Genomic DNA, 27,959 nt, shown 5'->3' with positions numbered 1-27,959 from the left:
ATGGATCGACGCGTTAGAGATAGAGAACGTGGGAGATCAACTACACAACACCCCGAGGGTGGTGGTGATAGGGAACCTGAGGTCAATCAAGATCATGGTCGGGGAAACGTGGCCGGAGACCCAGTGGCCACCGCAATCAATAGAATAACCGATGTTCTAGAGCGCATGACTGTGTGACAGCCCCACCTCCCCCTAAGGCAAACCAAAGGGTTCGGCGGACCGCCTGCCCAGCTCTCGCCGGGACTCAGTCGTTCACTCAAGCAAATCAGAAATAAAACCACCAGAAAGAGCAAAACAAGGATTGAAAACTTAAAACAAAATTATATACATTGTTATCTCAGAAGGAAGTACATCGGTCGAATATACAAAGGTTCTCAATTCACCATACAACCAGCCCGTGCCAAGCACTAGGGCGAGAACCATTACAAAACCAAAGAACTAGACCAAGCTAGTCTATACAGAGCTCTCGTCCTTGCTCGCCTTCCCCTGTTAAGGAAAACAAAACTAAAGGGATGAGCTAAAAGCTCAGTGAGGTTCCGAACACGTAAGCAGCAATCCATCCAAAACATTAAATATAGAATTTCGATAATTCAAGTAACATTTACAATGGAAAGCGATAATAACACATACATTAAAAGGATACAGGCTCACAATGAGCCATTTGTTCGTTCGTTCGTTCGTTCGTTCTCCTGACATTCCCCTTATTCCTCCATTCATTCACTTGAAAATACATTTTGTAAGTAAAACCCTCGTTCGTTCGTTCATTTCATTCACCCCCTTCCCAGACAATGGCCAGGCTCCACCAGATTTCAAGGTAATACTCGAGTATACCAAACGTTCACCAAGATCACCATATCGCCCGACCGAGTCCGCTTCTGGCTCGAGTCGATCGGTAACAAGGGGCAGTGGCCAGTTCAGCCAAAAGGCTTACATTCATGCACAAGTAACATTTCAATCGTTCAATCATTGAAAATTTCACAATCATTTAGGCTAAGTACGATAAAGTACACACTCGCCTAGAAAACTCGTTTTGGCTAATCATTGAAAGCGTTTAACATGTTATCAGTCATATATACAAGCCATATAATCAAGAAACATAACAAACAAGGAACACTCACCTATTTACGTAAAACAACGTGCAAATATCCTTCCGGATATTACCTCAGTCACCGAGAACACCTAAGAGTAAATGAGAAAGAATATTACAGTCTATCTAGCACAAACAAGTAAGTGAAATAAAAGAAAAACCGGCAATTGATAAGTAAAACGTATAAAGACGCCTTTATAGTGAAAAGGGGATATTTGGATCGGAAGATGAAAATAACTAGGGTTTCATAAACCAAACACAAAACTAACTCAAGCGGGTTATAAAATGTCCGGCGGAAAACACTTGGACCAAAGACAACTCGGACTCCAACGAGATAGGCTAAAAATATTGTTTTCGGAATCGTTTAGATTGCTCAAAATCACCTCATACCCAAGCAGCTAGTATAGACTACACGTCATGATAAAATCATGTGAAAAGGAGGACAATACTACCTTACGTTCACACTTAAAACCTCACTTAAACGTGGTTCACTTGTGGCCGAGAAAACCCTAAATCATACCTCTATATTTTGGGTACGGAGTAAGTAAACATCTGGCGTTTCAAATCGAAGAGGTATCATGTTTTGGAATGGTAAAACGGTCATAGTATTTGCCAAACGAAAATATACAAATTCAAATAGAAACTTAGCCCTCGAGCGAAAATTTAGGCAGCACGCCCTTTGTATTTACCTATTTTTCCATCCATTTATGGCTTCATTATTTTTCTCATTCAAGCCCAAGTTTATACACAAGAAAAATGCATTTCAATAGCCGTTCCATAGGCTCAAGACAATACAAGGACATAAATCAACTAATAACAAATGCGGAAATGAAGTTTACAAAAGACAGATTTGACCGGTTTTTACGGATAGAACACATCTGAGGCTACGCTTATCGGATTGGTGTGGAACTTATACCATTTCGAAGCTAAGACGAAATTTACAACTTTCATGAAGATCACTTGGTCAAATTTCCAGTGTAACCTGGTCAAATTCCCAATTTACAGAGCCAACTTCCAACTATACGGCTAATTGACCGTACTGTACTAGAATGGTCATATCTCCGTCTACCAAGGTCCATTTAAGACGTTCTTGATGGCGTTGAAAAACTAAGACAGAGTACTAGAACTTTCATGTTTTGGAAAATGGCTGAATCAGCACAGAACCTAGTGAATAAACATGATAAACTGGATGAACTGACTAAAACGGAACACTGGAAACATCCTAAAATAGTGAGGGTATTTTGGTCTTTTCACAGGTTACGTTGCTCCGATTGAGTTGAAATTTTGTAGGTACCTATAAAATATCATTCTATACAACTTTCATGTTTTATTCTAAGCCTAATTTGGCCTCTAACATGGTACAATAAAACCGGACAGAATAGAGCTGAAATTTTCCAGAAACCTGGAATTTTGGGATTCAATGCAACCTTTCTTGATTTCTTGCTCCAATCATCACCACAACCACTTATATAAGCTTAAATACCACATATATCATCCATATAGCAAGGATAGGCAGCAAATATCTCAAACCCTAACTCACATAAATCACCTTTAAATCCTCATAACAACTTGTATCACCACTAATCCAACCAAAACAAGTATTATATAACAACTTAAACCAAAATAAAAGAACCAAAGCCATGGTTTAGCCTTATACCTCAACAAATGAAGCTTGTAAGAGTAATACTTCACCTCCTCTTGGACTTCTTGGTTCCCCTAGCTTCTCAAGCTCACAACTCACCCTTTAATCGGTTTAGAATTTTAGTTCCTCACTTAACACTCACAAACTCAAGATAAAAATGGCAGCTCTCACTTGGGTTTTTCTCTCCCTCTCTCTCGGCCAAATAGCAGAAAAAATGAAGAAGAATTGCAGCTCTAAGGTGATAAGAAGGTTGGACAATTGGTCTTGGTCAAGACCCTTAATGGTGTGACACTTGTCACTACCAATTACCAAGCAAAATTTTCTTTTTCTTTCTTGCAATTTCAGCCCCCAAATTCGGTCAAGGCTAGCTGGAAATTAAGGAGATATTTTGCTCAACTATTAATGAGCTTGTATGGTAAGAAAGTGGTGGTCAAGTGGTGTATTCAATCGGTAGTGTACGGTTCACGTCAGTTCGCACCGTTTTTCCTTAAATCACACGTACTAAGGTTTTTACTTCCTATTCACTAACTTTTTATCATTTCTTCTAATCACATATTATTTCTCACCCAAAAGTCACTCTTAAGCACCAAATTTGATCCTCGTTCCGTACCACTTCTACCCAGGCTGCTATCTATGAATGATTGCATAGAAAAGTAATAGTCTTAATATAAATGGACTTACAAGAATATTGAGTGAGAGTAAACAACGGAAGCTTGATAGATGCAAAACCTTGAATCTTCTTTAATGAATATAAAAAGTAGAGATGCTTGAATACAAAGGAGTGGTTGAACTTGAAAAGGATGATTTAGATACCAAACCATTCCATGGATCTTTTGCCGGAGTTTCAAGATCCATCAAGAATTAGAAAAGCCACTTCCAATGTCATTGGTCAGAGAATTCAAAATTAAATGGTGGACAGGATTCAATCAAGAATTTGGAGATCAAGTGAACGTCATCAGATTCCTAACTACAGGAGACAAACTCAAATGGACAAAACAGCTACCTACTCCAACTACTCCAATACCTACTACAACAACTTCTCCACCAACTCCAACCACTATGGCACCAACTCCAACTACTACTCCAATAAAGAAAGAAAAAGAAAAAGATACCGAGATGGTATCCGAGGCAACTTCAAATGACTTTTTGATGAAAAAGATGATACAAGACCCGAGACTACTCAAAGAATATTTGGACTATTTGCAAAAGCAGGATAAAAAAGAAGAAACCACCAAAATTGACGAGTCAGCAGAATCATCCGAATCTACTTTCGATCCTTTCGGAGGACCATGCGGACAAGATCCAAATGACTTTTGAAAAAGATGTCGGCCACAAATAAAGTGTCGACTCAAAAGACAAATGAAATTCAAATGAAGATGAAATGAGAAGTCCCGAGCCTCTACAAATAGAATCAAAATTCAGAAGAAAGGCATCGGCGAAAACATCGACCATAGATTAGTTAAAATCTCCCTACTTTGTAATCATCCTTTTCAAGTTCAACCACTCCTTTGTATTCAAGCATCTCTACTTTTTATATTCATTAAAGAAGATTCAAGGTTTTGCATCTATCAAGCTTCCGTTGTTTACTCTCACTCAATATTCTTGTAAGTCCATTTATATTAAGACTATTACTTTTCTATGCAATCATTCATAGATAGCAGCCTGGGTAGAAGTGGTATCAGAGCCACATAGAATTATACATGCACATGCATATTTAAGATTTTGAACTACTATTACTTTATTTGAATTACGTTTCTATTTCAACTTGGCTAATTCATGCATTTATGTTTATCTATTTTATTAAACTTTTACTGAAATCGTTGGTAAGACTTGATGCCTTGTAAGACCGTTGGTAAGTCCAGGATAGGATGTTCCAGGCATAGTGCTCGGTTGTTCCAGGTTAGGTAAAAATTTAATTAAATATAAAACATGGCTGTATTTCTTAGACAATTTAAAATAGGATCTAATTCAAAGCAAGCTAATATAGTACAAAGTCATGAATATCATATGCCTATAAATAATTCAGATTGGACTATTCCAGAAGAAAAAATAGAACATATTTATAGAATAGGCCCTTTAGATTTCAAAACAGCTTTATCAGTTAAAACTCATGAAGAAACAATATCTATTCAAGAAGAATATCAATCAATTCCATTATTAAATCATAGTACAATTCAAAAATATTTAAGTAAAGGATATCGATATATTCATATAGGTTTAATACAAATTGCTGTAAAACCTTTATTCCATCTAGGAGTAGATGCTCCAATATATTTAGCATTAAGAGACACAAGACTCAAACGATATAAAACTTCTTTACTTTCTATGATTCAAACAAATGTTTGTAATGAACCCATATATTTTAACTGTGCTCCAAATTTTTCAATAGATCTAACTGACCCACATATTCTGAATTCTGTCATATTAGATATTCATCTACAAGGAAATGAATTTGAAAAACACACAAAGAATTTTGCAATAATATACAGAATATATTATAGACCTTTATCGTCGCATTTAAATCCAAAATTTATAATGACCCCAACACTTAAAGAAGAGACAACTTTATTATAAGTAGATGCAGATAGACCTACAACTTATACACCGAAAAGATTAAAATGGAATGAAATAACTATACCAAGTGAATTTGAAATAAAAAATCCACAAATAGCAAGAAATATTGAACAAACTACTGCAGAAGATATTATAGAAAAACCTGATGGAAATACTTTAATAAGATTTGCTTCATTAAGGGAAAGACCTAGTACAAGTTATTCTTGGTTACCTGCTAGACATTCAAACTATGAATCTACTGAAATAAATTTTCCAATAGAAAATACTTCAACTTTTAAATATAAAACTCCAGTTCCAGAAGTAATAAATCAAAATCAAAATCAAACAGACTACTCTCCCACACACTCACAAATGAGAGGAGAAATAAATGTTATAAGTAAACCTTATATAATAAATCATACATATCTACAAGAAGATTTTGAAGATGACGAAAATACAGAAAAAAGAATTTGGTTTTTCCAATTAGAATCTGAATACAAGAATAAATTAATAATAGAATGGAAAAATGAATTAGACAAACGAAAATTTGATTTCCCTTTCTTTACATGGCTAACATTTTATATGTCAAAATTAGGAATACATGATAGATATAATACATCTCAAATAAATGTTCAAACTAATTTATATAAAAAATGGAAGTTAAAAGACGATCAAATTATAACCTCAATACATCCTCCATTACAAGAAGTAAAAATAAACATAGGACAAGGAGAAGTAATAGCCTCACCTTTTAAAAAGGGTAGGGAAGCTGAGTCAAGTACAAATAATACACTAAATTTAGAAGATATTAAAAAAGTATACCAACAAAATAATTATACAAATCAAATTCTTCATACAATATCTCAACATATAGAAGTATTAAATACAAAACTAGATACATTAAAGAAACCAGATTTAAAGTTTCCAAATGATATTTCAGCACCACATTTCCAACCTAGAAGTTTGACAAGAGAAAAAGAACAAGAGTTAATCCAAAATATTAATACTCAAAAAATAAATACTACAGATAATATATTAAATAGAATATCACAATCATTACAGACTTTATCCAAGCCTCAAACCCCTAAAATTAATACTATGGACCAGATTATAGAAGAAAATTCAACTGAGGAATTAGAAAGTTCAAGTGAAGAATTAATAAATTCAGATATAGAAGAAAATATATTAGTACCCATAGAAACTCAATTTGAAGAAGAAGGCGATAATCAATTAAATAGAATAAGGAGACAAAGGATAAATAATAATACCAATAAAAATTGGAAAATGATAAGTACAAAAAATTATTATCCAAGACCTAGTCCTCCAGATATTCAATACGAAGAAAGATCAAAATTTCGTACCACTAAATATGATGGAGATTCAATTTATGAATGGAATATAGATGGCAAAGCTGAATATGAAGTATTAAATAATTTGCAAGAAATGGGAATGGCTAGACTTGCTTATAAGATTAAAAATATTCAAGAAAGAAATATTGCAACATTATTAGTTTCAGGATTCACTGGACAATTAAAAAATTGGTGGGATAATGCTCTAACATTACAAGATAAATTATCAATATTAGAACATACCCAAGAAATTGAAGATGATCAAGGAAATATTCAAATACAATCAGATGCTGCAGAATTCCTAATAGTAACAATAGTAATGTATTTCATAGGAAATCCAAAAGAAGAATTAAATTCTAATAAAACATTTTTAACAAATTTAAGATGTCATACATTATCAGACCTTAGATGGTATAAAGATATGTTCTTAACAAATGTATTAAGAAGACCAGATTGTAATGCTTCATTTTGGAAAGAAAGATTCATAACAGGATTACCAAATTTATTTTCACAAAGAATAATGGATAGTTTGCAAAAAGAAATGGGAACAGATGTAATTTCATTTGAGAATATTACTTTTGGACAATTATTTGCATTTGTTAAAAAAGAAGGATTAATGTTATGTTCAGAATTAAGATTATAAATAAAATATGGTTCTAAAACCAAGGAAGTAGGATCATTTTGTGATGCATTTGGAATTAAAAGAATTAAATCACCATCAGCATACAAAAAGAAAATTAAAAAATATACTAAGAAAACAAAATATAAAAGACCTAAAGAAGATAAACCAGAAAAGAAGAGAAAATTTATTAAAAGAAAAATAGTTTGTTACAAATGTGGAAAAATAGGACATAAAGCAAACAAATGTAGATTAAAGGAAAAAATTACAGAAATCTGTGTTAATGAAGAAGAAATTAAAAATAAATTAATAAACCTATTAATAAATGAAAAAGATCAAAGTTCTGAAGACGATTATTATGATGATATACCTAGTTCAGAAAGTGAAGAAAATTGTAAATGTATTCCAAAATATATAAATGTTATAACTAAAAAAGAAGATAAAGAATTCTTATTAGACATAATAGAAAAAATCGAAGATCCAATAGCAAAAAAGGAATATTTAGAAAGATTAAAAAGTTTAATCATTCAAGAAGATAAAATGCCAAAAATAATAGAACCTTTTAGTATCTCAAAATTAATAGATAAATATCCAAATATAAACATAATGAAAAAGGAAACTACCAAAGATCTTCAAACAGAAATTAATAATCTCAAAATACAAGTAAAACAATTACAGAAAGAAATTATAGAGTTAAAAACAAAAGATTTAGAAATAGAAGCAAAATTAACATTATTAGAAAATCAACCTTCAACTTCTAATTCTAAAACAGAAGAAATAAATATATCAGAAAAACCTACAAATGAACTTCAATATATAAATATTATAGAAAGAATGACATTCCAAAAATGGTTTGCTCTAGTAACTATCACAGTAGAAGATTTTAAAGAAACATATGTAGCTCTAATAGATAGTGGAGCTGATACAAGTTGCATTAAAGAAGGAATAATTCCAACTAAATATTGTGAAAAAACAAAAGAAAAATTAATGGCAGCAAATGGAGAAAATTTAGAAGTAACATATAAATTTACAAAAGGATCAATATGTAATAATGAATATTGTATTAGACATAATTTTATAATTGTAAAAAATATAAATTGTGATGTAATATTAGGAACACCCTTTTTAATTCAAATATATCCATTTTTTGTAAGTCATGAAGGAATTTCAATAAATATAATGAGAAAAACAATTATATTTAGATTTCTAACCCCAGTAAAACAAAGAGAATTACAGATATTACAAACCTCCTCTATTTATAAAACAATAAATAGTATTACTAAAGTACAACAACAAATAAATTATATTAAAGAAGAAAAATCTTATTTAAAAATTGAAGAACAATTGAAAGACGAAAAGATACAAAAAAGAATTTTAGAACTAGAAAAATTATTACAACAAGAAGTATGTGCTGACATTCCTAATGCTTTTTGGGATAGAAAACAACATATGGTTGAGTTACCCTATGAAACAGGATTCAATGAGAAAAATATTCCAACAAAGGCTAGACCTATACAAATGAATTTTGAATTATTAGAATTCTGTAAAAAAGAAATAAAAGCATTAATGGATAAAAAATTAATAACCCATTCTAAATCACCATGGAGTTGTGCTGCATTTTATGTCATGAATCAAGCAGAAAAAGAACGAGGAGTTCCAAGATTAGTAATAAATTACAAACCATTAAATAAAGTATTGCAATGGATTAGATATCCAATTCCTAATAAAAAAGATTTGCTTAATAGATTATTTAAAGCAAAGATATTTTCAAAATTTGATTTAAAATCAGGATACTGGCAAATATTAATAAATCCAAAAGATAGATACAAAACAGCATTCACAACACCCTTTGGACATTATGAATGGAATGTAATGCCATTTGGATTAAAAAATGCACCATCAGAATTTCAAAATATAATGAATGACATCTTTAATCCTTACAGTTCATTTAGTATAGTTTATATTGATGATGTATTAATATTTTCCGAATCATTAGAACAGCATTTTAAACATTTAAATATATTTTTAAAAATAGTTAAGAAAAATGGATTAGTAGTTTCTGCACCAAAAATGAAATTATTTCAAACAAAAATAAGATTTTTAGGACATGATATATATCAAGGAACAATAAAACCAATCAATAGAGCTTTAAAATTTACTACTAAATTTCCAGATGAAATAAAAGATAAAAATCAATTACAAAGATTTTTAGGATGCTTAAATTATATAGCAGATTTCTTTCCCAAATTAAGACAAGAATGCTCTATATTATTCAATAGATTAAAAAAGAATCCAAAACCATGGACAGAAGAACATACTCAAAAAATAAAATATTTAAAAGAAAAAATTAAATCATTACCATGTTTATGTTTACCACATCCTAAAGCATTCATGATAGTTGAAACAGATGCATCAGAATTAGGATATGGGGGGATATTAAAACAAAAATTAGAAGAGTCAAAAGAAGAGTTAGTTAGATTTCATTCAGGAACCTGGTCTGATCCTCAAAAGAATTATTCAACAATTAAAAAAGAAATTTTATCAATAGTTTTATGTATATCAAAATTTCAGGATGATTTATATAACAAAAAATTTTTAATAAGAATAGACTGTAAATCTGCAAAAGAGATTTTACAAAAAGATGTTCAAAACATAGTTTCAAAGCAAATATTTGCTAGATGGCAAGCTATTTTATCAGTTTTTGATTTTGATATAGAATTCATTAAAGGAGAAAATAATTCATTACCAGATTTTCTTACTAGAGAATTCTTACAAGGACATGGATCGTGAATTGATGGCTCAAAGAACAGATCGAGAAAATACCAATTATTTGAGAGCTCAAAGAGATTCTCCCAAACTCCAAAACAAAGAAAAGGTTATCCAATCCAGAGGATATCAATATTTTGTTCAAACCAGTCATGGTAGGCAAAGTATTCCAGCCTATCAAATTCCCAAATATGATACCATATACATTCAAAAAAGCCCTTATGCTACAATCACCCCACAAGAAAGAGCTTTTCTTATCCAAAGAGAGATTCAGAGAAATACTATCCGAATTCAAGTCCTGAGAAGAGTGGAAAGAAATGCAGAATTTATCCAACATTACAAACAACAAAATAAGCAATTATCTGACCAACTTAAAGATATTGTTTATTAATATTGCAGGAATATGGATTCAAAAGCAGGGAATTCGGAATACCTTTAAATCTGGAAACTTTAAATCCGGACTAGGTCTTGGAGCTGTTGTTGTACTCGTCAGTTGAAGTAAATTCTAAAGCTCTATTGATTGGTTTTATTGTTCCTTGATATATATCATGTCCTAAAAATCTTATTTTTGTTTGAAATAATTTCATTTTTGGTGCAGAAACTACTAATCCATTTTTCTTAACTATTTTTAAAAATATATTTAAATATAAAACTCCAGTTCCAGAAGTAATAAATCAAAATCAAAATCAAACAGACTACTCTCCCACACACTCACAAATGAGAGGAGAAATAAATGTTATAAGTAAACCTTATATAATAAATCATACATATCTACAAGAAGATTTTGAATCTACTTTCGAATCCATTATAGGCTGAATAAAAAGGAAAGCACTACCCAGGCTGCTATCTATGAATGATTGCATAGAAAAGTAATAGTCTTAATATAAATGGACTTACAAGAATATTGAGTGAGAGTAAACAACGGAAGCTTGATAGATGCAAAACCTTGAATCTTCTTTAATGAATATAAAAAGTAGAGATGCTTGAATACAAAGGAGTGGTTGAACTTGAAAAGGATGATTACAAAGTAAGGAGATTTTAACTAATCTATGGTCGATGTTTTCGCCGATGCCTTTCTTCTGAATTTTGATTCTATTTATAGAGGCTCGGGACTTCTCATTTCATCTTCATTTGAATTTCATTTGTCTTTTGAGTCGACACTTTATTTGTGGCCGACATCTTTTTCAAAAGTCATTTGGATCTTGTCCGCATGGTCCTCCGAAAGGATCGAAAGTAAATTCGGATGATTCTGCTGACTCGTCAATTTTGGTGGTTTCTTCTTTTTTATCCTGCTTTTGCAAATAGTCCAAATATTCTTTGAGTAGTCTCGGGTCTTGTATCATCTTTTTCATCAAAAAGTCATTTGAAGTTGCCTCGGATACCATCTCGGTATCTTTTTCTTTTTCTTTCTTTATTGGAGTAGTAGTTGGAGTTGGTGCCATAGTGGTTGGAGTTGGTGGAGAAGTTGTTGTAGTAGGTATTGGAGTAGTTGGAGTAGGTAGCTGTTTTGTCCATTTGAGTTTGTCTCCTGTAGTTAGGAATCTGATGACGTTCACTTGATCTCCAAATTCTTAATTGAATCCTGTCCACCATTTAATTTTGAATTCTCTGGCCAATGACATTGGAAGTGGCTTTTCTAATTCTTGATGGATCTTGAAACTCCAGCAAAAGATCCATGGAACTTTGAACTCCATATGAAATAAAATTGGCCTTGTATATTCTTCCCCCTTTGCTCTTTTTAGATATGTCTGAAATCCCATGAGCACGTTTGGAGGTAGAATTTCTGGTTGTGGTCCAAACCATTTCCACCAATGATTGAACCAAATTGGAAATTCTCTGCTACAACTTTCTTTGAATGTGAAGAACCATGAATGATTGAATGGTCTAAAAAGGAAAGCACGATACCATGCCATTTTGTAGTCTTGATATGTAAATCCATCTGGAATGAATCTGACTGAAAAGGATTTTTTAGAATAAAGAGAAGTCCATTCATTGGGAGAACAAACTTTCTTTATTATACACTTTGAATGACTGACAATATTTGGATTTTTTTCTATCTGGAATAGGAAATATTTCTACAGATTGAGTATCTGTAAGAATTAATTCATAATAGTCCAAATTTTTTGAGGGATCATCTGGTTGCCAAAAGCATTTTGGAGGAAAGATTCTTTGGGTAATTTGACTGAGTGTAGAGTATAAAGGTATTTCTTGAAATCTGGTTAAAGTAATATGTTGAGTAAATGGTTTGGTAAAATAGGTATTTTCAGTGGATTTTTCTGGGGATTTTGGAATTTGTTGAAGAGGTTTTATTTGAGAAGAAGTTGGAGTACAAGCAGCCTGACTATAAGTCAATGCTGGAAAATCTTGTAGTATTTGGAATCTATTTTGAGTTACAGGAGTTAGACTCATCTCATAATCTTGAGGAGTCTTTGGCCTGGAATTCCCTGCTTTTGAATCCATATTCCTACAATATTAATAAACAATATCTTTAAGTTGGTCAGATAATTGCTTATTTTGTTGTTTGTAATGTTGGATAAATTCTGCATTTCTTTCCACTCTTCTCAGGACTTGAATTCGGATAGTATTTCTCTGAATCTCTCTTTGGATAAGAAAAGCTCTTTCTTGTGGGGTGATTGTAGCATAAGGGCTTTTTTGAATGTATATGGTATCATATTTGGGAATTTGATAGGCTGGAATACTTTGCCTACCATGACTGGTTTGAACAAAATATTGATATCCTCTGGATTGGATAACCTTTTCTTTGTTTTGGAGTTTGGGAGAATCTCTTTGAGCTCTCAAATAATTGGTATTTTCTCGATCTGTTCTTTGAGCCATCAATTCACGATCCATGTCCTTGTAAGAATTCTCTAGTAAGAAAATCTGGTAATGAATTATTTTCTCCTTTAATGAATTCTATATCAAAATCAAAAACTGATAAAATAGCTTGCCATCTAGCAAATATTTGCTTTGAAACTATGTTTTGAACATCTTTTTGTAAAATCTCTTTTGCAGATTTACAGTCTATTCTTATTAAAAATTTTTTGTTATATAAATCATCCTGAAATTTTGATATACATAAAACTATTGATAAAATTTCTTTTTTAATTGTTGAATAATTCTTTTGAGGATCAGACCAGGTTCCTGAATGAAATCTAACTAACTCTTCTTTTGACTCTTCTAATTTTTGTTTTAATATCCCCCCATATCCTAATTCTGATGCATCTGTTTCAACTATCATGAATGCTTTAGGATGTGGTAAACATAAACATGGTAATGATTTAATTTTTTCTTTTAAATATTTTATTTTTTGAGTATGTTCTTCTGTCCATGGTTTTGGATTCTTTTTTAATCTATTAAATAATATAGAGCATTCTTGTCTTAATTTGGGAAAGAAATCTGCTATATAATTTAAGCATCCTAAAAATCTTTGTAATTGATTTTTATCTTTTATTTCATCTGGAAATTTAGTAGTAAATTCTAAAGCTCTATTGATTGGTTTTATTGTTCCTTGATATATATCATGTCCTAAAAATCTTATTTTTGTTTGAAATAATTTCATTTTTGGTGCAGAAACTACTAATCCATTTTTCTTAACTATTTTTAAAAATATATTTAAATGTTTAAAATGCTGTTCTAATGATTCGGAAAATATTAATACATCATCAATATAAACTATACTAAATGAACTGTAAGGATTAAAGATGTCATTCATTATATTTTGAAATTCTGATGGTGCATTTTTTAATCCAAATGGCATTACATTCCATTCATAATGTCCAAAGGGTGTTGTGAATGCTGTTTTGTATCTATCTTTTGGATTTATTAATATTTGCCAGTATCCTGATTTTAAATCAAATTTTGAAAATATCTTTGCTTTAAATAATCTATTAAGCAAATCTTTTTTATTAGGAATTGGATATCTAATCCATTGCAATACTTTATTTAATGGTTTGTAATTTATTACTAATCTTGGAACTCCTCGTTCTTTTTCTGCTTGATTCATGACATAAAATGCAGCACAACTCCATGGTGATTTAGAATGGGTTATTAATTTTTTATCCATTAATGCTTTTATTTCTTTTTTACAGAATTCTAATAATTCAAAATTCATTTGTATAGGTCTAGCCTTTGTTGGAATATTTTTCTCATTGAATCCTGTTTCATAGGGTAACTCAACCATATGTTGTTTTCTATCCCAAAAAGCATTAGGAATGTCAGCACATACTTCTTGTTGTAATAATTTTTCTAGTTCTAAAATTCTTTTTTGTATCTTTTCGTCTTTCAATTGTTCTTCAATTTTTAAATAAGATTTTTCTTCTTTAATATAATTTATTTGTTGTTGTACTTTAGTAATACTATTTATTGTTTTATAAATAGAGGAGGTTTGTAATATCTGTAATTCTCTTTGTTTTACTGGGGTTAGAAATCTAAATATAATTGTTTTTCCCATTATATTTATTGAAATTCCTTCATGACTTACAAAAAATGGATATATTTGAATTAAAAAGGGTGTTCCTAATATTACATCACAATTTATATTTTTTGCAATTATAAAATTATGTCTAATACAATATTCATTATTACATATTGATCCTTTTGTAAATTTATATGTTACTTCTAAATTTTCTCCATTTGCTGCCATTAATTTTTCTTTTGTTTTTTCACAATATTTAGTTGGAATTATTCCTTCTTTAATGCAACTTGTATCAGCTCCACTATCTATTAGAGCTACATATGTTTCTTTAAAATCTTCTACTGTGATAGTTACTAGAGCAAACCATTTTTGGAATGTCATTCTTTCTATAATATTTATATATTGAAGTTCATTTGTAGGTTTTTCTGATATATTTATTTCTTCTGTTTTAGAATTAGAAGTTGAAGGTTGATTTTCTAATAATGTTAATTTTGCTTCTATTTCTAAATCTTTTGTTTTTAACTCTATAATTTCTTTCTGTAATTGTTTTACTTGTATTTTGAGATTATTAATTTCTGTTTGAAGATCTTTGGTAGTTTCCTTTTTCATTATGTTTATATTTGGATATTTATCTATTAATTTTGAGATACTAAAAGGTTCTATTATTTTTGGCATTTTATCTTCTTGAATGATTAAACTTTTTAATCTTTCTAACTATTCCTTTTTTGCTATTGGATCTTCGATTTTTTCTATTATGTCTAATAAGAATTCTTTATCTTCTTTTTTAGTTATAACATTTATATATTTTGGAATACAATTACAATTTTCTTCACTTTCTGAACTAGGTATATCATCATAATAACCGTCTTCAGAACTTTGATCTTTTTCATTTATTAATAGGTTTATTAATTTATTTTTAATTTCTTCTTCATTAACACAGATTTCTGTAATTTTTTCCTTTAATCTACATTTGTTCGCTTTATGTCCTATTTTTCCACATTTGTAACAAACTATTTTTCTTTTAATAAATTTTCTCTTCTTTTCTGGTTTATCTTCTTTAGGTCTTTTATATTTTTTTTTCTTAGTATATTTTTTAATTTTCTTTTTGTATGCTGATGGTGATTTAATTCTTTTAATTCCAAATGCATCACAAAATGATCCTACTTCCTTGGTTTTAGAACCATATTTTATTTGTAATCTTAATTCTGAACATAACATTAATCCTTCTTTTTTAACAAATGCAAATAATTGTCCAAAAGTAATATTCTCAAATGAAATTACATCTGTTCCCATTTCTTTTTGCAAACTATCCATTATTCTTTGTGAAAATAAACTTGGTAATCCTGTTATGAATCTTTCTTTCCAAAATGAAGCATTACAATCTGGTCTTCTTAATACATTTGTTAAGAACATATCTTTATACCATCTAAAGTCTGATAATGTAGGACATCTTAAATTTGTTAAAAATGTTTTATTAGAATTTAATTCTTCTTTTGGATTTCCTATGAAATACATTACTATTGTTACTATTAGGAATTCTGCAGCATCTGATTGTATTTGAATATTTCCTTGATCATCTTCAATTTCTTGGGTATGTTCTAATATTGATAATTTATCTTGTAATGTTAGAGCATTATCCCACCAATTTTTTAATTGTCCAGTGAATCCTGAAACTAATAATGTTGCAATATTTCTTTCTTGAATATTTTTAATCTTATAAGCAAGTCTAGCCATTCCCATTTCTTGCAAATTATTTAATACTTCATATTCAGCTTTGCCATCTATATTCCATTCATAAATTGAATCTCCATCATATTTAGTGGTACGAAATTTTGATCTTTATTCGTATTGAATATCTGGAGGACTAGGTCTTGGATAATAATTTTTTGTACTTATCATTTTCCAATTTTTATTGGTATTATTATTTATCCTTTGTCTCCTTATTCTATTTAATTGATTATCGCCTTCTTCTTCAAATTGAGTTTCTATGGGTACTAATATATTTTCTTCTATATCTGAATTTATTAATTCTTCACTTGAACTTTCTAATTCCTCAGTTGAATTTTCTTCTATAATCTGGTCCATAGTATTAATTTTAGGGGTTTGAGGCTTGGATAAAGTCTGTAATGATTGTGATATTCTATTTAATATATTATCTGTAGTATTTATTTTTTGAGTATTAATATTTTGGATTAACTCTTGTTCTTTTTCTCTTGTCAAACTTCTAGGTTGGAAATGTGGTGCTGAAATATCATTTGGAAACTTTAAATCTGGTTTCTTTAATGTATCTAGTTTTGTATTTAATACTTCTATATGTTGAGATATTGTATGAAGAATTTGATTTGTATAATTATTTTGTTGGTATACTTTTTTAATATCTTCTAAATTTAGTGTATTATTTGTACTTGACTCAGCTTCCCTACCCTTTTTAAAAGGTGAGGCTATTACTTCTCCTTGTCCTATATTTATTTTTACTTCTTGTAATGGAGGATGTATTGAGGTTATAATTTGATCGTCTTTTAACTTCCATTTTTTATATAAATTAGTTTGAACATTTATTTGAGATGTATTATATATATCATGTATTCCTAATTTTGACATATAAAATGTTAGCCATGTAAAGAAAGGGAAATCAAATTTTTGTTTGTCTAATTCATTTTTCCATTCTATTATTAATTTATTCTTGTATTCAGATTCTAATTGGAAAAACCAAATTCTTTTTTCTGTATTTTCGTCATCTTCAAAATCTTCTTGTAGATATGTATGATTTATTATATAAGGTTTACTTATAACATTTATTTCTCCTCTCATTTGTGAGTGTGTGGGAGAGTAGTCTGTTTGATTTTGATTTTGATTTATTACTTCTGGAACTGGAGTTTTATATTTAAAAGTTGAAGTATTTTCTATTGGAAAATTTATTTCAGTAGATTCATAGTTTGAATGTCTAGCAGGTAACCAAGAATAACTTGTACTAGGTCTTTCCCTTAATGAAGCAAATCTTATTAAAGTATTTCCATCAGGTTTTTCTATAATATCTTCTGCAGTAGTTTGTTCAATATTTCTTGCTATTTGTGGATTTTTTATTTCAAATTCACTTGGTATAGTTATTTCATTCCATTTTAATCTTTTCGGTGTATAAGTTGTAGGTCTATCTGCATCTACTTGTAATAAAGTTGTTTTGAAATCTAAAGGGCCTATTCTATAAATATGTTCTATTTTTTCTTCTGGAATAGTCCAATCTGAATTATTTATAGGCATATGATATTCATGACTTTGTACTATATTAGCTTGCTTTGAATTAGATCCTATTTTAAATTGTCTAAGAAATACAGCCATGTTTTATATTTAATTAAATTTTTACCTAACCTGGAACAACCGAGCACTATGCCTGGAACATCCTATCATGGACTTACCAACGGTCTTACAAGGCATCAAGTCTTACCAACGATTTCAGTAAAAGTTTAATAAAATAGATAAACATAAATGCATGAATTAGCCAAGTTGAAATAGAAACGTAATTCAAATAAAGTAATAATAGTTCAAAATCTTAAATATGCATATGCATGTATAATTCTATGTGGCTCTGATACCACTTCTACCCAGGCTGCTATCTATGAATGATTGCATAGAAAAGTAATAGTCTTAATATAAATGGACTTACAAGAATATTGAGTGAGAGTAAACAACGGAAGCTTGATAGATGCAAAACCTTGAATCTTCTTTAATGAATATAAAAAGTGGAGATGCTTGAATACAAAGGAGTGGTTGAACTTGAAAAGGATGATTACAAAGTAGGGAGATTTTAACTAATCTATGGTCGATGTTTTCGCCGATGCCTCTCTTCTGAATTTTGATTCTATTTATAGAGGCTCGGGACTTCTCATTTCATCTTCATTTGAATTTCATTTGTCTTTTGAGTCGACACTTTATTTGTGGCCGACATCTTTTTCAAAAGTCATTTGGATCTTGTCCGCATGGTCCTCCGAAAGGATCGAAAGTAGATTCGGATGATTCTACTGACTCGTCAATTTTGGTGGTTTCTTCTTTTTTATCCTGCTTTTGCAAATAGTCCAAATATTCTTTGAGTAGTCTCGGGTCTTGTATCATCTTTTTCATCAAAAAGTCATTTGAAGTTGCCTCGGATACCATCTCGGTATCTTTTTCTTTTTCACTAACTTTTTATCATTTCTTCTAATCACATATTATTTCTCACCCAAAAGTCACTCTTAAGCACCAAATTTGATCCTCGTTCCGTACCGGATAATTACACGATGGATACACGAAAAACCCTATTTCACTTCGAATTGAAATCGGAATGGAAAACCCTAATTTTCTATGATCATTGACACTTTTTCTAGGGTGATTAAGTAGCAATATGGTATAGAATAATAATTTCCAAATAATTTTCAAATAAAAGGAAATTTTCAAGAAATATGTAAGGAATTTGCAAGTCCTCACACTGTCTCCCCCTTAAGAGAATTTCGTCCTCGAAATTTTACCTTCAGTTGCCTCAGAGGAGTCCGAAACTTGTCGGTTGTCTAAAGCATAAACCTTTGCCGGTATACTAGTTCGTTTCCCTCTTTCATTCACTTGTGATTTAGCTCCATCCAGTTGCGGAGTATTGCTTTCACGTGACTGTCTCCTCGGACAGTTGCTAACTTGATGATCGTCACTTCCGCAGATTAAGCATTTCCGTCCTTTTCTCCAACAATTGCTTTCGGCATGATTTGCCTTTCCACAGTATCCACAGACCACGTGAGAAGCCATCTTTTGGCTTTCTTGAAAACTTTTCCCAGGTCCGATTTGGCTTTCTTTAGTAGACCTTTCATCTACCGCCCCTAATGTCCATGGTGGGCGGAGTAACGGGTTCACTTTCTGCACTTTAGGAGGTGTTATTGTTTCACTTAATTCCTCCACTACACTGCCCGATGTACCCCTTTTCCGGGTCTGGGAGGCTTTTATCTGTGCCTTTGCAGTCTCGATTCTTTGAGCTTTCTCAAGGGCCTCCGTAAACGTGTTCACTTGTACCGCCGCTAATGCTTCTTGGATTTCCAAATTTAATCCCTGTATAAACCGTCTTACTCTTCGCCGTTCTGTGGCCACCAATTCAGAAGCAAACTTGGATAGTCTTGTATATTTCATTTCATATTCGGCCACACTTAGCGTTCCCTGGCGTAACCCAATAAACTCCTCCTCTCTCCTCTCTTCGACCAAAGGAGGGAGGTACTTCTCGTTAAATTTCCTTATGAAATTCGCCCATGTCCATACGATCTGTTCTCTTTCCCACTTTGCTCTAATCACGTTCCACCATGCTCGGGCCGGTCTCTCAAATTGGAACACTGCAAAGTTCACTTGCCTTTTCTCAGTGTAGTTTAGGGCTGTGAAGATGTTAACCATGGTTTCTACCCATTGTTCAGCTACGTCCGGATCAGGCCCTCCAAGGAATTTTGGAGGAGCAAACTTCTGGAACCTTTCAAGAGCCTTGTCTTCTCCGATTTCAGGGTTCTGCGGTTGATTCACGGCCATTTGGCCTTATTGATCCACCAGTCGTGCCAAAATATTCGTCATCTGTTGCATCGCCGTCGCCATTTGGTCTTCGGCTTCGACCCTTGGTCCTTGCTCTTGTTCAACTCTGATTTCCCTTTCTTCTCTTGGCTCCTGGGCTCGCTTAGTCCCACGGCCACGACCTCGTCCTTGACTACGTCTTCCCTCCATATATATTTTTCCTTCTCTTTTCTCTCTTTTTTTTTGATAAAAAAAATAATTTAATGAATAAACGCAATAAGGTGACTTAAGTAACTAAAATTTAGGGCGCCAAATACCCAAATAAACATATACACACATAACACACCACATAAACATATCAAGGAAATAAATAATCAAATATACAAATACGTCTTAAGTCAGGCAGATATTCATATACACAAATACACAACTGACGGCATGTAGTGACAATATACGGGCGAATCAAAAGAAAAGGGATATATCGTCCCACACCCAATTAGAATAACCCCGTCCGGTCTCTCACGTCACTTTCTATCTGACTCGATGTCCATTAACCTCTTGTACTCATTCCAGTCGAACAAAACCTGTTCATGTTCCTAAAATGCAAATCCCAAATACTAAGCATCGCCTCAGCTCAAGAGTACTCGGGCACGAGAATCCGAAATAAGATAATTCACATCTTGAGCTGGCCAGTTCCAAGAGTAAACTATCTAAAATCGAAATTCCTACCAGACGTACCTATCTATGGTCCTCAGATACCACAAGCAAATTTAAGGCCTATACCATTCACAATTCATAGCTTATGCTCGAATGAGCACTTAATCCTTTATACCTATTCACCACTCAGTCCAGGTTCACTCCGCGCAGAGACCACGCGAAGCAGGCTCTGATACCACCTGTGACAGCCCCACCTCCCCCTAAGGCGAACCAAAGGGTTCGGCGGACCGCCTGCCCAGCTCTTGCCGGGACTCAGTCGTTCACTCAAGCAAATCAGAAATAAAACCACTAGAAAGAGCAAAACAAGGATCGAAAACTTAAAACAAAATTATATACATTGTTATCTCAGAAGGAAGTACATCCGTCGAATATACAAAGGTTCTTAATTCACCATACAACCAGCCCGTGCCAAGCACTAGGGCGAGAACTATTACAAAACCAAAGAACTAGACCAAGCTAGTCTATACAGAGCTCTCGTCCTTGCTCGCCTTCCCCTGTTAAGGAAAACAAAACTAAAGGGATGAGCTAAAAGCTCAGTGAGGTTCTGAACACGTAAGCAGCAATCCATCCAAAACATTAAATATAGAATTTCAATAATTCAAGTAACATTTACAATGGAAAGCGATAATAACACATACATTAAAAGGATACAGGCTCACAAGGATCCATTTGTTCGTTCATTCATTCATTCGTTCTCCTGACTTTCCCCTTATTCCTCCATTCATTCACTTGAAAATATATTTTGTAAGTAAAACCCTCGTTCGTTCGTTCATTTCATTCACTCCCTTCCCAGACATTGGCCGGGCTCCACCAGACTTCAAGGTAATACTCGAGTATACCAAACGTTCACCCAGGTCACCATATCGCTCGACCAAGTCCGCTTCTGGCTCGAGTCAATCGGTAACAAGGGGCAGTGGCCAGTTCAGCCAAAAGGCTTACATTCATGCACAAGTAACATTTCAATCGTTCAATCATTGAAAATTTCACAATCATTTAGGCTGAGTGCGATAAAGTACACACTCGGCTAGAAAACTCGTTTTGGCTAATCATTGAAAGCGTTTAACATGTTATCAGTCATATATACAAGCCATATAATCAAGAAACATAACAAACAAGGAACACTCACCTATTTACGTAAAACAACGTGCAAATATCTTTCCAGATATTACCTCAGTCACCGAGAAAACCTAAGAGTAAATGAGAAAGAATATTACAGTCTATCTAGCACAAACAAGTAAGTGAAATCAAAGAAAAACCGGCAATTGATAAGTAAAACGTATAAAGACGCCTTTATAGTGAAAAGGGGATATTTGGATCGGAGGACGAAAATAACTAGGGTTTCATAAACCAAACACAAAACTAACTCAAGCGGGTTATAAAATGTCCGGCAGAAAACACTTGGACCAAAGACAACTCGGACTCCAACGAGATAGGCTAAAAATATTGTTTTCGGAATCGTTTAGATAGTTCAAAATCACCTCATACCCAAGCAGCTAGTATAGACTACACGTCATGATAAAATCATGTGAAAAGGATGACAATACTACCTTACGTTCACACTTAAAACCTCACTTAAACGTGGTTCACTTGTAGCCGAGAAAACCCTAAATCATACCTCTATATTTTGGGTACGGAGTAAGTAAACATCTGGTGTTTCAAATCGAAGAGGTATCATGTTTTGGAATGGTAAAACGGTCATAGTATTTGCCAAACGAAAATATACAAATTCAAATAGAAACTTAGCCCTCGAGCGAAAATTTGGGCAGCACGCCCTTTGTATTTACCTATTTTTCCAGCCATTTATGGCTTCATTATTTTTCTCATTCAAGCCCAAGTTTATACACAACACAAATGCATTTCAATAGCCGTTCCATAGGCTCAAGACAATACAAGGACATAAATCAACTAATAACAAATGCGGAAATGAAGTTTACAAAAGACAGATTTGACGGGTTTTTGCGGGAAGAACACATCTGAGGCTACGCTTATCGGATAGGTGTAGAACTTATACCATTTCGAAGCTAAGACGAAATCCTACAACTTTGATGAAGATCACTTGGTTAAATTTCCAGTGTAACCTGGTCAAATTCCCAATTTACAGAGCCAACTTCCAACTATACGGCTAATTGACCGCACTGTACTAGAATGGTCATATCTCCGTCTACCAAGGTCCGTTTAAGACGTTCTTGGTGGCGTTGAAAAACTAAGACAGAGTACTAAAACTTTAATGTTTTGATAAATGGCTAAATCAGCACGAAACCTAGTGAATAAACATGATAAACTGGATGAACTGACTAAAACGGAACACTGGAAACATCCTAAAATAGTGAGGATATTTTGGTCTTTTCACAGGTTACGTTGCTCCGATTGAGTTGAAATTTTATAGGTACCTATAAAATATCATTCTCTAAAACTTTCATGTTTTATTCTAAGCCTAATTTGGCCTCTAACATGGTGAAATAAAACCGGACAGAATAGAACTGAAATTTTCCAGAAACCTGGAATTTTGGGATTCAATGCAACCTTTCTTGATTTCTTGCTCCAATCATCACCACAACCACTTATATAAGCTTAAATACCACATATATCATCCATATAGCAAGGATAGGCAGCAAATATCTCAAACCCTAACTCACATAAATCACCTTTAAATCCTCATAACAACTTGTATCACCACTAATCCAACCAAAACAAGTATTATATAACAATTTAAACCAAAATAAAAGAACCAAAGCCATGGTTTAGCCTTATACCTCAACAAATGAAGCTTGTAAGAGTAATACTTCACCTCCTCTTGGACTTCTTGGTTCCCCTAGCTTCTCAAGCTCACAACTCACCCTTTAATCGGTTTAGAATTTTAGTTCCTCACTTAACACTCACAAACTCAAGATAAAAATGGCAGCTCTCACTTGGGTTTTTCTCTCCCTCTCTCTCGGCCAAATAGCAGAAAAAATGAAGAAGAATTGCAGCTCCAAGGTGATAAGAAGGTTGGACAATTGGTTTTGGTCAAAACCCTTAATGGTGTGACACTTGTCACTACCAATTACCAAGCAAAATTTTCTTTTTCTTGCAATTTCAGCCCCAAAATTCGGTCAAGGCTAGCTGGAAATTAAGGAGATATTTTGCTCAAATATTAATGAGCTTGTATGGTAAGAAAGTGGTGGTCAAGTGGTGTGTTCAATCGGTAGTGCACGGTTCACGTCGGTTCACACCGTTTTTCCTTAAATCACACGTACTAGGGTTTTTACTTCCTATTCACTAACTTTTTATCATTTCTTCTAATCACATATTATTTCTCACCCAAAAGTCATACTTAAGCACCAAATTTGATCCTCGCTCCGTAACGGATAATTACACGACGGATACACGAAAAACCCTATTTCACTTCGAATTGAAATCGGAAAGAAAAACCCTAATTTTCTATGATCATTGGCACTTTTTCTAGGGTGATTAAGTAGCAATATGGTATAAAATAATAATTTCCATATAATTTTCAAATAAAAGGAAATTTTCAAGAAATATGTAAGGAATTTGCAAGTCCTCCCAGACTGAGCACCAAGCCCCGGGGGTGGTGCATCACCAAGAAGGCCCCATCGATACTGAGGATCGGGCATTAGAGAGATTCTTGAAGTTTGGACCTCCTAAGTTCTATGGAGGCCCAGAACCTGAGGTAGCAGAAGGTTGGTGGGAGAGGATCTCTGACATTTTTGCAACTTTAAATTATACGGAGGAGAGACAAGTGACTTTTGCAGCATTCCAGTTTGAGGGAGCAGCTCGTTCCTGGTGGAACCGAATTAGAGTTAATTGGGACAGGAACCATATTCCTAGGACCTGGGCAAACTTCACACGGGAGTTCAATGCCAAGTTCCTGCCCCCTCTCATCCAAGAGAAAAGAGAGGATGATTTTATCAAGTGTATGCAGGGGGCGGTGAGTGTCACCGAATATGAGATCCAATTCACAAAATTGTCCCGTTTTGCTCCTGAATTGGTAGCCACGGAGCAAAGGCGTGTAAAGAGGTTTGTGTAGGGACTAAACGTGAAAATTCAGGAGGGATTAGCTGCTGTTCGGATAGACACGTTTGCTGATGCTGTTGAGAGAGCTCAGAGGGTGGAAGTTGCTAGAGCTCAAGTAAAATCCTTCCAGGCCAAGAAAAGATTTGGCCCTGGCAGCAGTCGGGAGCCGACTTATGCAAATGCTCCACCGGCCAAAGTAGGTCGAGGAACGGGTGGAGTAAATAGTCCTGAAGCACCAGGAGGCGCTCTAGCGAGAGGAGCTGGGACAAGAGGTGCAGGGGGAAGAGATATCGGAGCTAGAGGAGTACCAAGTAGAAGGAATCAAACTAGGAACGCTCCGCAAGGAGGTCGTGTGACCACCCCTCAGGTAACTTGTGGATATTGCAGGAGGGCTGGCCATACTGAGGACAGATGCTGGAGGAAAGAAGGGAAGTGCTTGAAGTGCGGAAGCAGTGAGCACCAGATTTTCGGTTGTCCAAAAATACAAGAAGGTGGTACTCCGAGTGCTAGGCAAGCCACTTCTGGAGGAAATAGGATCAAAGTTCCGGCCAGGGTGTACGCTATAGACGATCAACCTGTACCTGATTCCTCGGAGGTCGTGGAAGGTACTCTTCCAATCTTTCATCAATTAGCTAGAGTACTAATTGATCCTGGCGCAACTCACTCATTTGTGAATCCAATTTTTATGCCCGGAATTAATGTACAACCTGTTAAATTACCCTTCGATCTTGAAGTTAGGACACCTATGGGTAATAAGAGTATAATCACTAGCCTGGCCTATAAGAACTGTGAATTCTGGGTTGGAGAGCGTAAGATGCTAGTAGACCTAGTCAGTTTGGACATAAAAGGGTATGAAGTTATCATAGGAATGGATTTCCTAGCTCATTACCATGCTAAGCTTGATTGTAGAGCAAAAGTGGTAGAATTTTGGATTCCTGGGGAAGCAACCCTGAAATTGGATGTGAAAGGTAGGTTAGCATCATCTGCTATGATTTCGGGAGTTCGGGCAAGAAAATGTTGCATAAAGGAGCGCAAGGTTTCTTAGCTTTCTTGATTAACGCTCCCAGTGACCAAGTAAAGTTGGAGGATGTATCAGTGGTAAGGGAATTTCCAGATGTGTTTCCCGAAGAATTAAAAACATTACCTCCGGAGAGAAAAGTGGAGTTTAAGATTGAACTAGTGCCGGGAATGGCCCCGATTTCTAAGACTCCGTATCGAATGGCTCCTGCAGAGCTAAAAGAATTGAAAATTCAATTACAGGATTTATTTGAGAGAGGTTTTGTTAGAGAAAGTGATTCACCATGGGGAGCACCTGTTCTATTTGTTAAGAAAAAGGATGGAAGCTTGAGGTTGTGTATTGATTATCGAGGATTAAATGAGGGTACAATTAAAAATAAATATCCTCTACCATTGATTGACAGCTTATTTGATCAGCTGCAAGGATCAGTAGTTTTCTCCAAACTGGACTTGAGGCAAGGATATTATCAGTTGAAAATTAAGAAGGAAGACATACCTAAGACTGCTTTCAATACAAGATATGGAAATTTTGAGTTCGCAGTCATGCCATTTGGGTTAACCAATGCACCAGCTGCCTTCATGGACTTAATGCAGAGAGTCATTAAAAAGTACTCGGATCAGTTTGTAGTAGTTTTCATTGATGATATCCTAGTATATTCTAAGACTCGAGAAGAACATGCTCGACACTTGAAAGTGGTTCTGCAGATCTTAAGAGAGCATAAATTGTATGCTAAATTTAGTAAGTGTGAGTTTTGGCTGGATGAAATTTCTTTTCTAGGGCACAAAGTTTCTAAGATGGAATTGCCGTAGATCCGGCAAAAGTTGAGGCAGTCACAATGTGGAAACAGTCAGAAACTCCAACAGAGGTTAGAAGTTTCTTGGGTCTAGCAGGTTATTACAGGCGATTCATCAAGGACTTTTCAAAGATTGCTGGACCTATGACAGAGCTGACAAAGAAAAATAATAAGTTCATTTGGACTCCAAAGTGCGAGTCAAGCTTTCAAGAGTTAAAGAAGCGCTTAACATCAGCTCCTGTGTTGGCATTGCCTGACGGAGTAGAAGGTTATGTCGTATACTCTGATGCCTCTAGGGAAGGTCTAGGATGCATACTAATGCAAAGGGGTAAGGTAGTTGCCTATGCCTCTAGGAAATTGAAGCCTCACGAACAAAATTATCCAACGCATGACCTGGAAGTGGCTGCAGTGGTCTTTGCCTTAAAGAAATGGAGACATTACCTATATGGTGTGACCTTTGAAGTTTTTACGGACCACAAGAGCCTTAAGTACTTGTTTTCTCAAAAGGAATTGAATTTGAGACAAAGACGATGGGTAGAATTTTTGGAGGATTATGATTGCTCAATAAACTACCACCCAGGAAAAGCCAACGTGGTAGCAGACGCTTTAAGTAGAAAGGCTCAAGTAGCGGGGTTAATGGTAAATGAATGGGACATGCTAGAAGAGGTTAGTAGTTGGAACCCTCGCTTGGAGAGATTGAAGATTTTATTTGGGAACCTGACATTGAAATCACCGTTGTTGGAGCGAATTAAAGAGGCACAGAAAACGGACCCTATAATCCGGAACCAGTTGCAAAAGGGAGAAACCCTAGACTTTAAACTAGGGTCTGAAGGAGTGTTAAGGTTTCGAGATCGGATTGTGGTTCCAGTTGATGACGGGTTTAGGAGAGAGATTCTAGAAGAATCACATCGATCGAGGTATACCATACACCCAGGAGTGAACAAGATGTATCACGATGTGAAAGAGTTATACTGGTGGGACGGTCTGAAAAAGGACGTGGCAAGGTTTGTACAAAAATGTCTGATATGCCAACAAGGAAAATCTGAACATCAGAAACACTCTGGTTTATTGCAGCCACTAGAAATCCCTGAGTGGAAGTGGGACCACATAACCATGGATTTTGTAACGGGATTGCCTCGAAGTCAAAAAGGATTTGATGCGGTTTGGGTGATAGTTGACAGGCTTACCAAGTCCGCGCATTTTCTACCTGTGAATATGAGCTTTTCTTTGGAAAAATTAGCCAAGTTGTACACAGAAGAGATCATGAGATTGCATGGTATTCCTATAAGCATTGTGTCTGATCATGATCCAAGGTTTGTCTCGCGTTTTTGGCAGAAATTTCAAGAGACATTGGGGACCAAGTTGAGGTTTAGTACCGCTTATCATCCCCAAACAGATGGGCAGTCGGAAAGGATAATTCAGACTTTGGAGGACATGCTGAGGTCGTGTATATTGGATTTTGGAGGTAAATGGAGCCAGTAA

General features: G+C 33.9%; 1 protein-coding gene across 1 annotated transcript; it reads left to right on the top strand.

The window, feature by feature from the left end:
* On the top strand, positions 1–27,959 carry LOC140014588 (uncharacterized). The gene is made up of 6 exons (XM_072065650.1): positions 1–171; positions 24,200–24,580; positions 24,701–25,585; positions 25,639–26,047; positions 26,494–26,778; positions 27,058–27,959. Exons 1-6 carry the CDS (start codon positions 1–3, stop codon positions 27,957–27,959), a joined length of 3,033 nt encoding a protein of 1,010 aa, XP_071921751.1.

The sequence above is a fragment of the Coffea arabica genome, chromosome 9e, assembly GCF_036785885.1.
Source record: "Coffea arabica cultivar ET-39 chromosome 9e, Coffea Arabica ET-39 HiFi, whole genome shotgun sequence".
NCBI lineage: Eukaryota > Viridiplantae > Streptophyta > Magnoliopsida > Gentianales > Rubiaceae > Coffea > Coffea arabica.
This window is presented reverse-complemented; position numbering and strand designations above follow the sequence as displayed.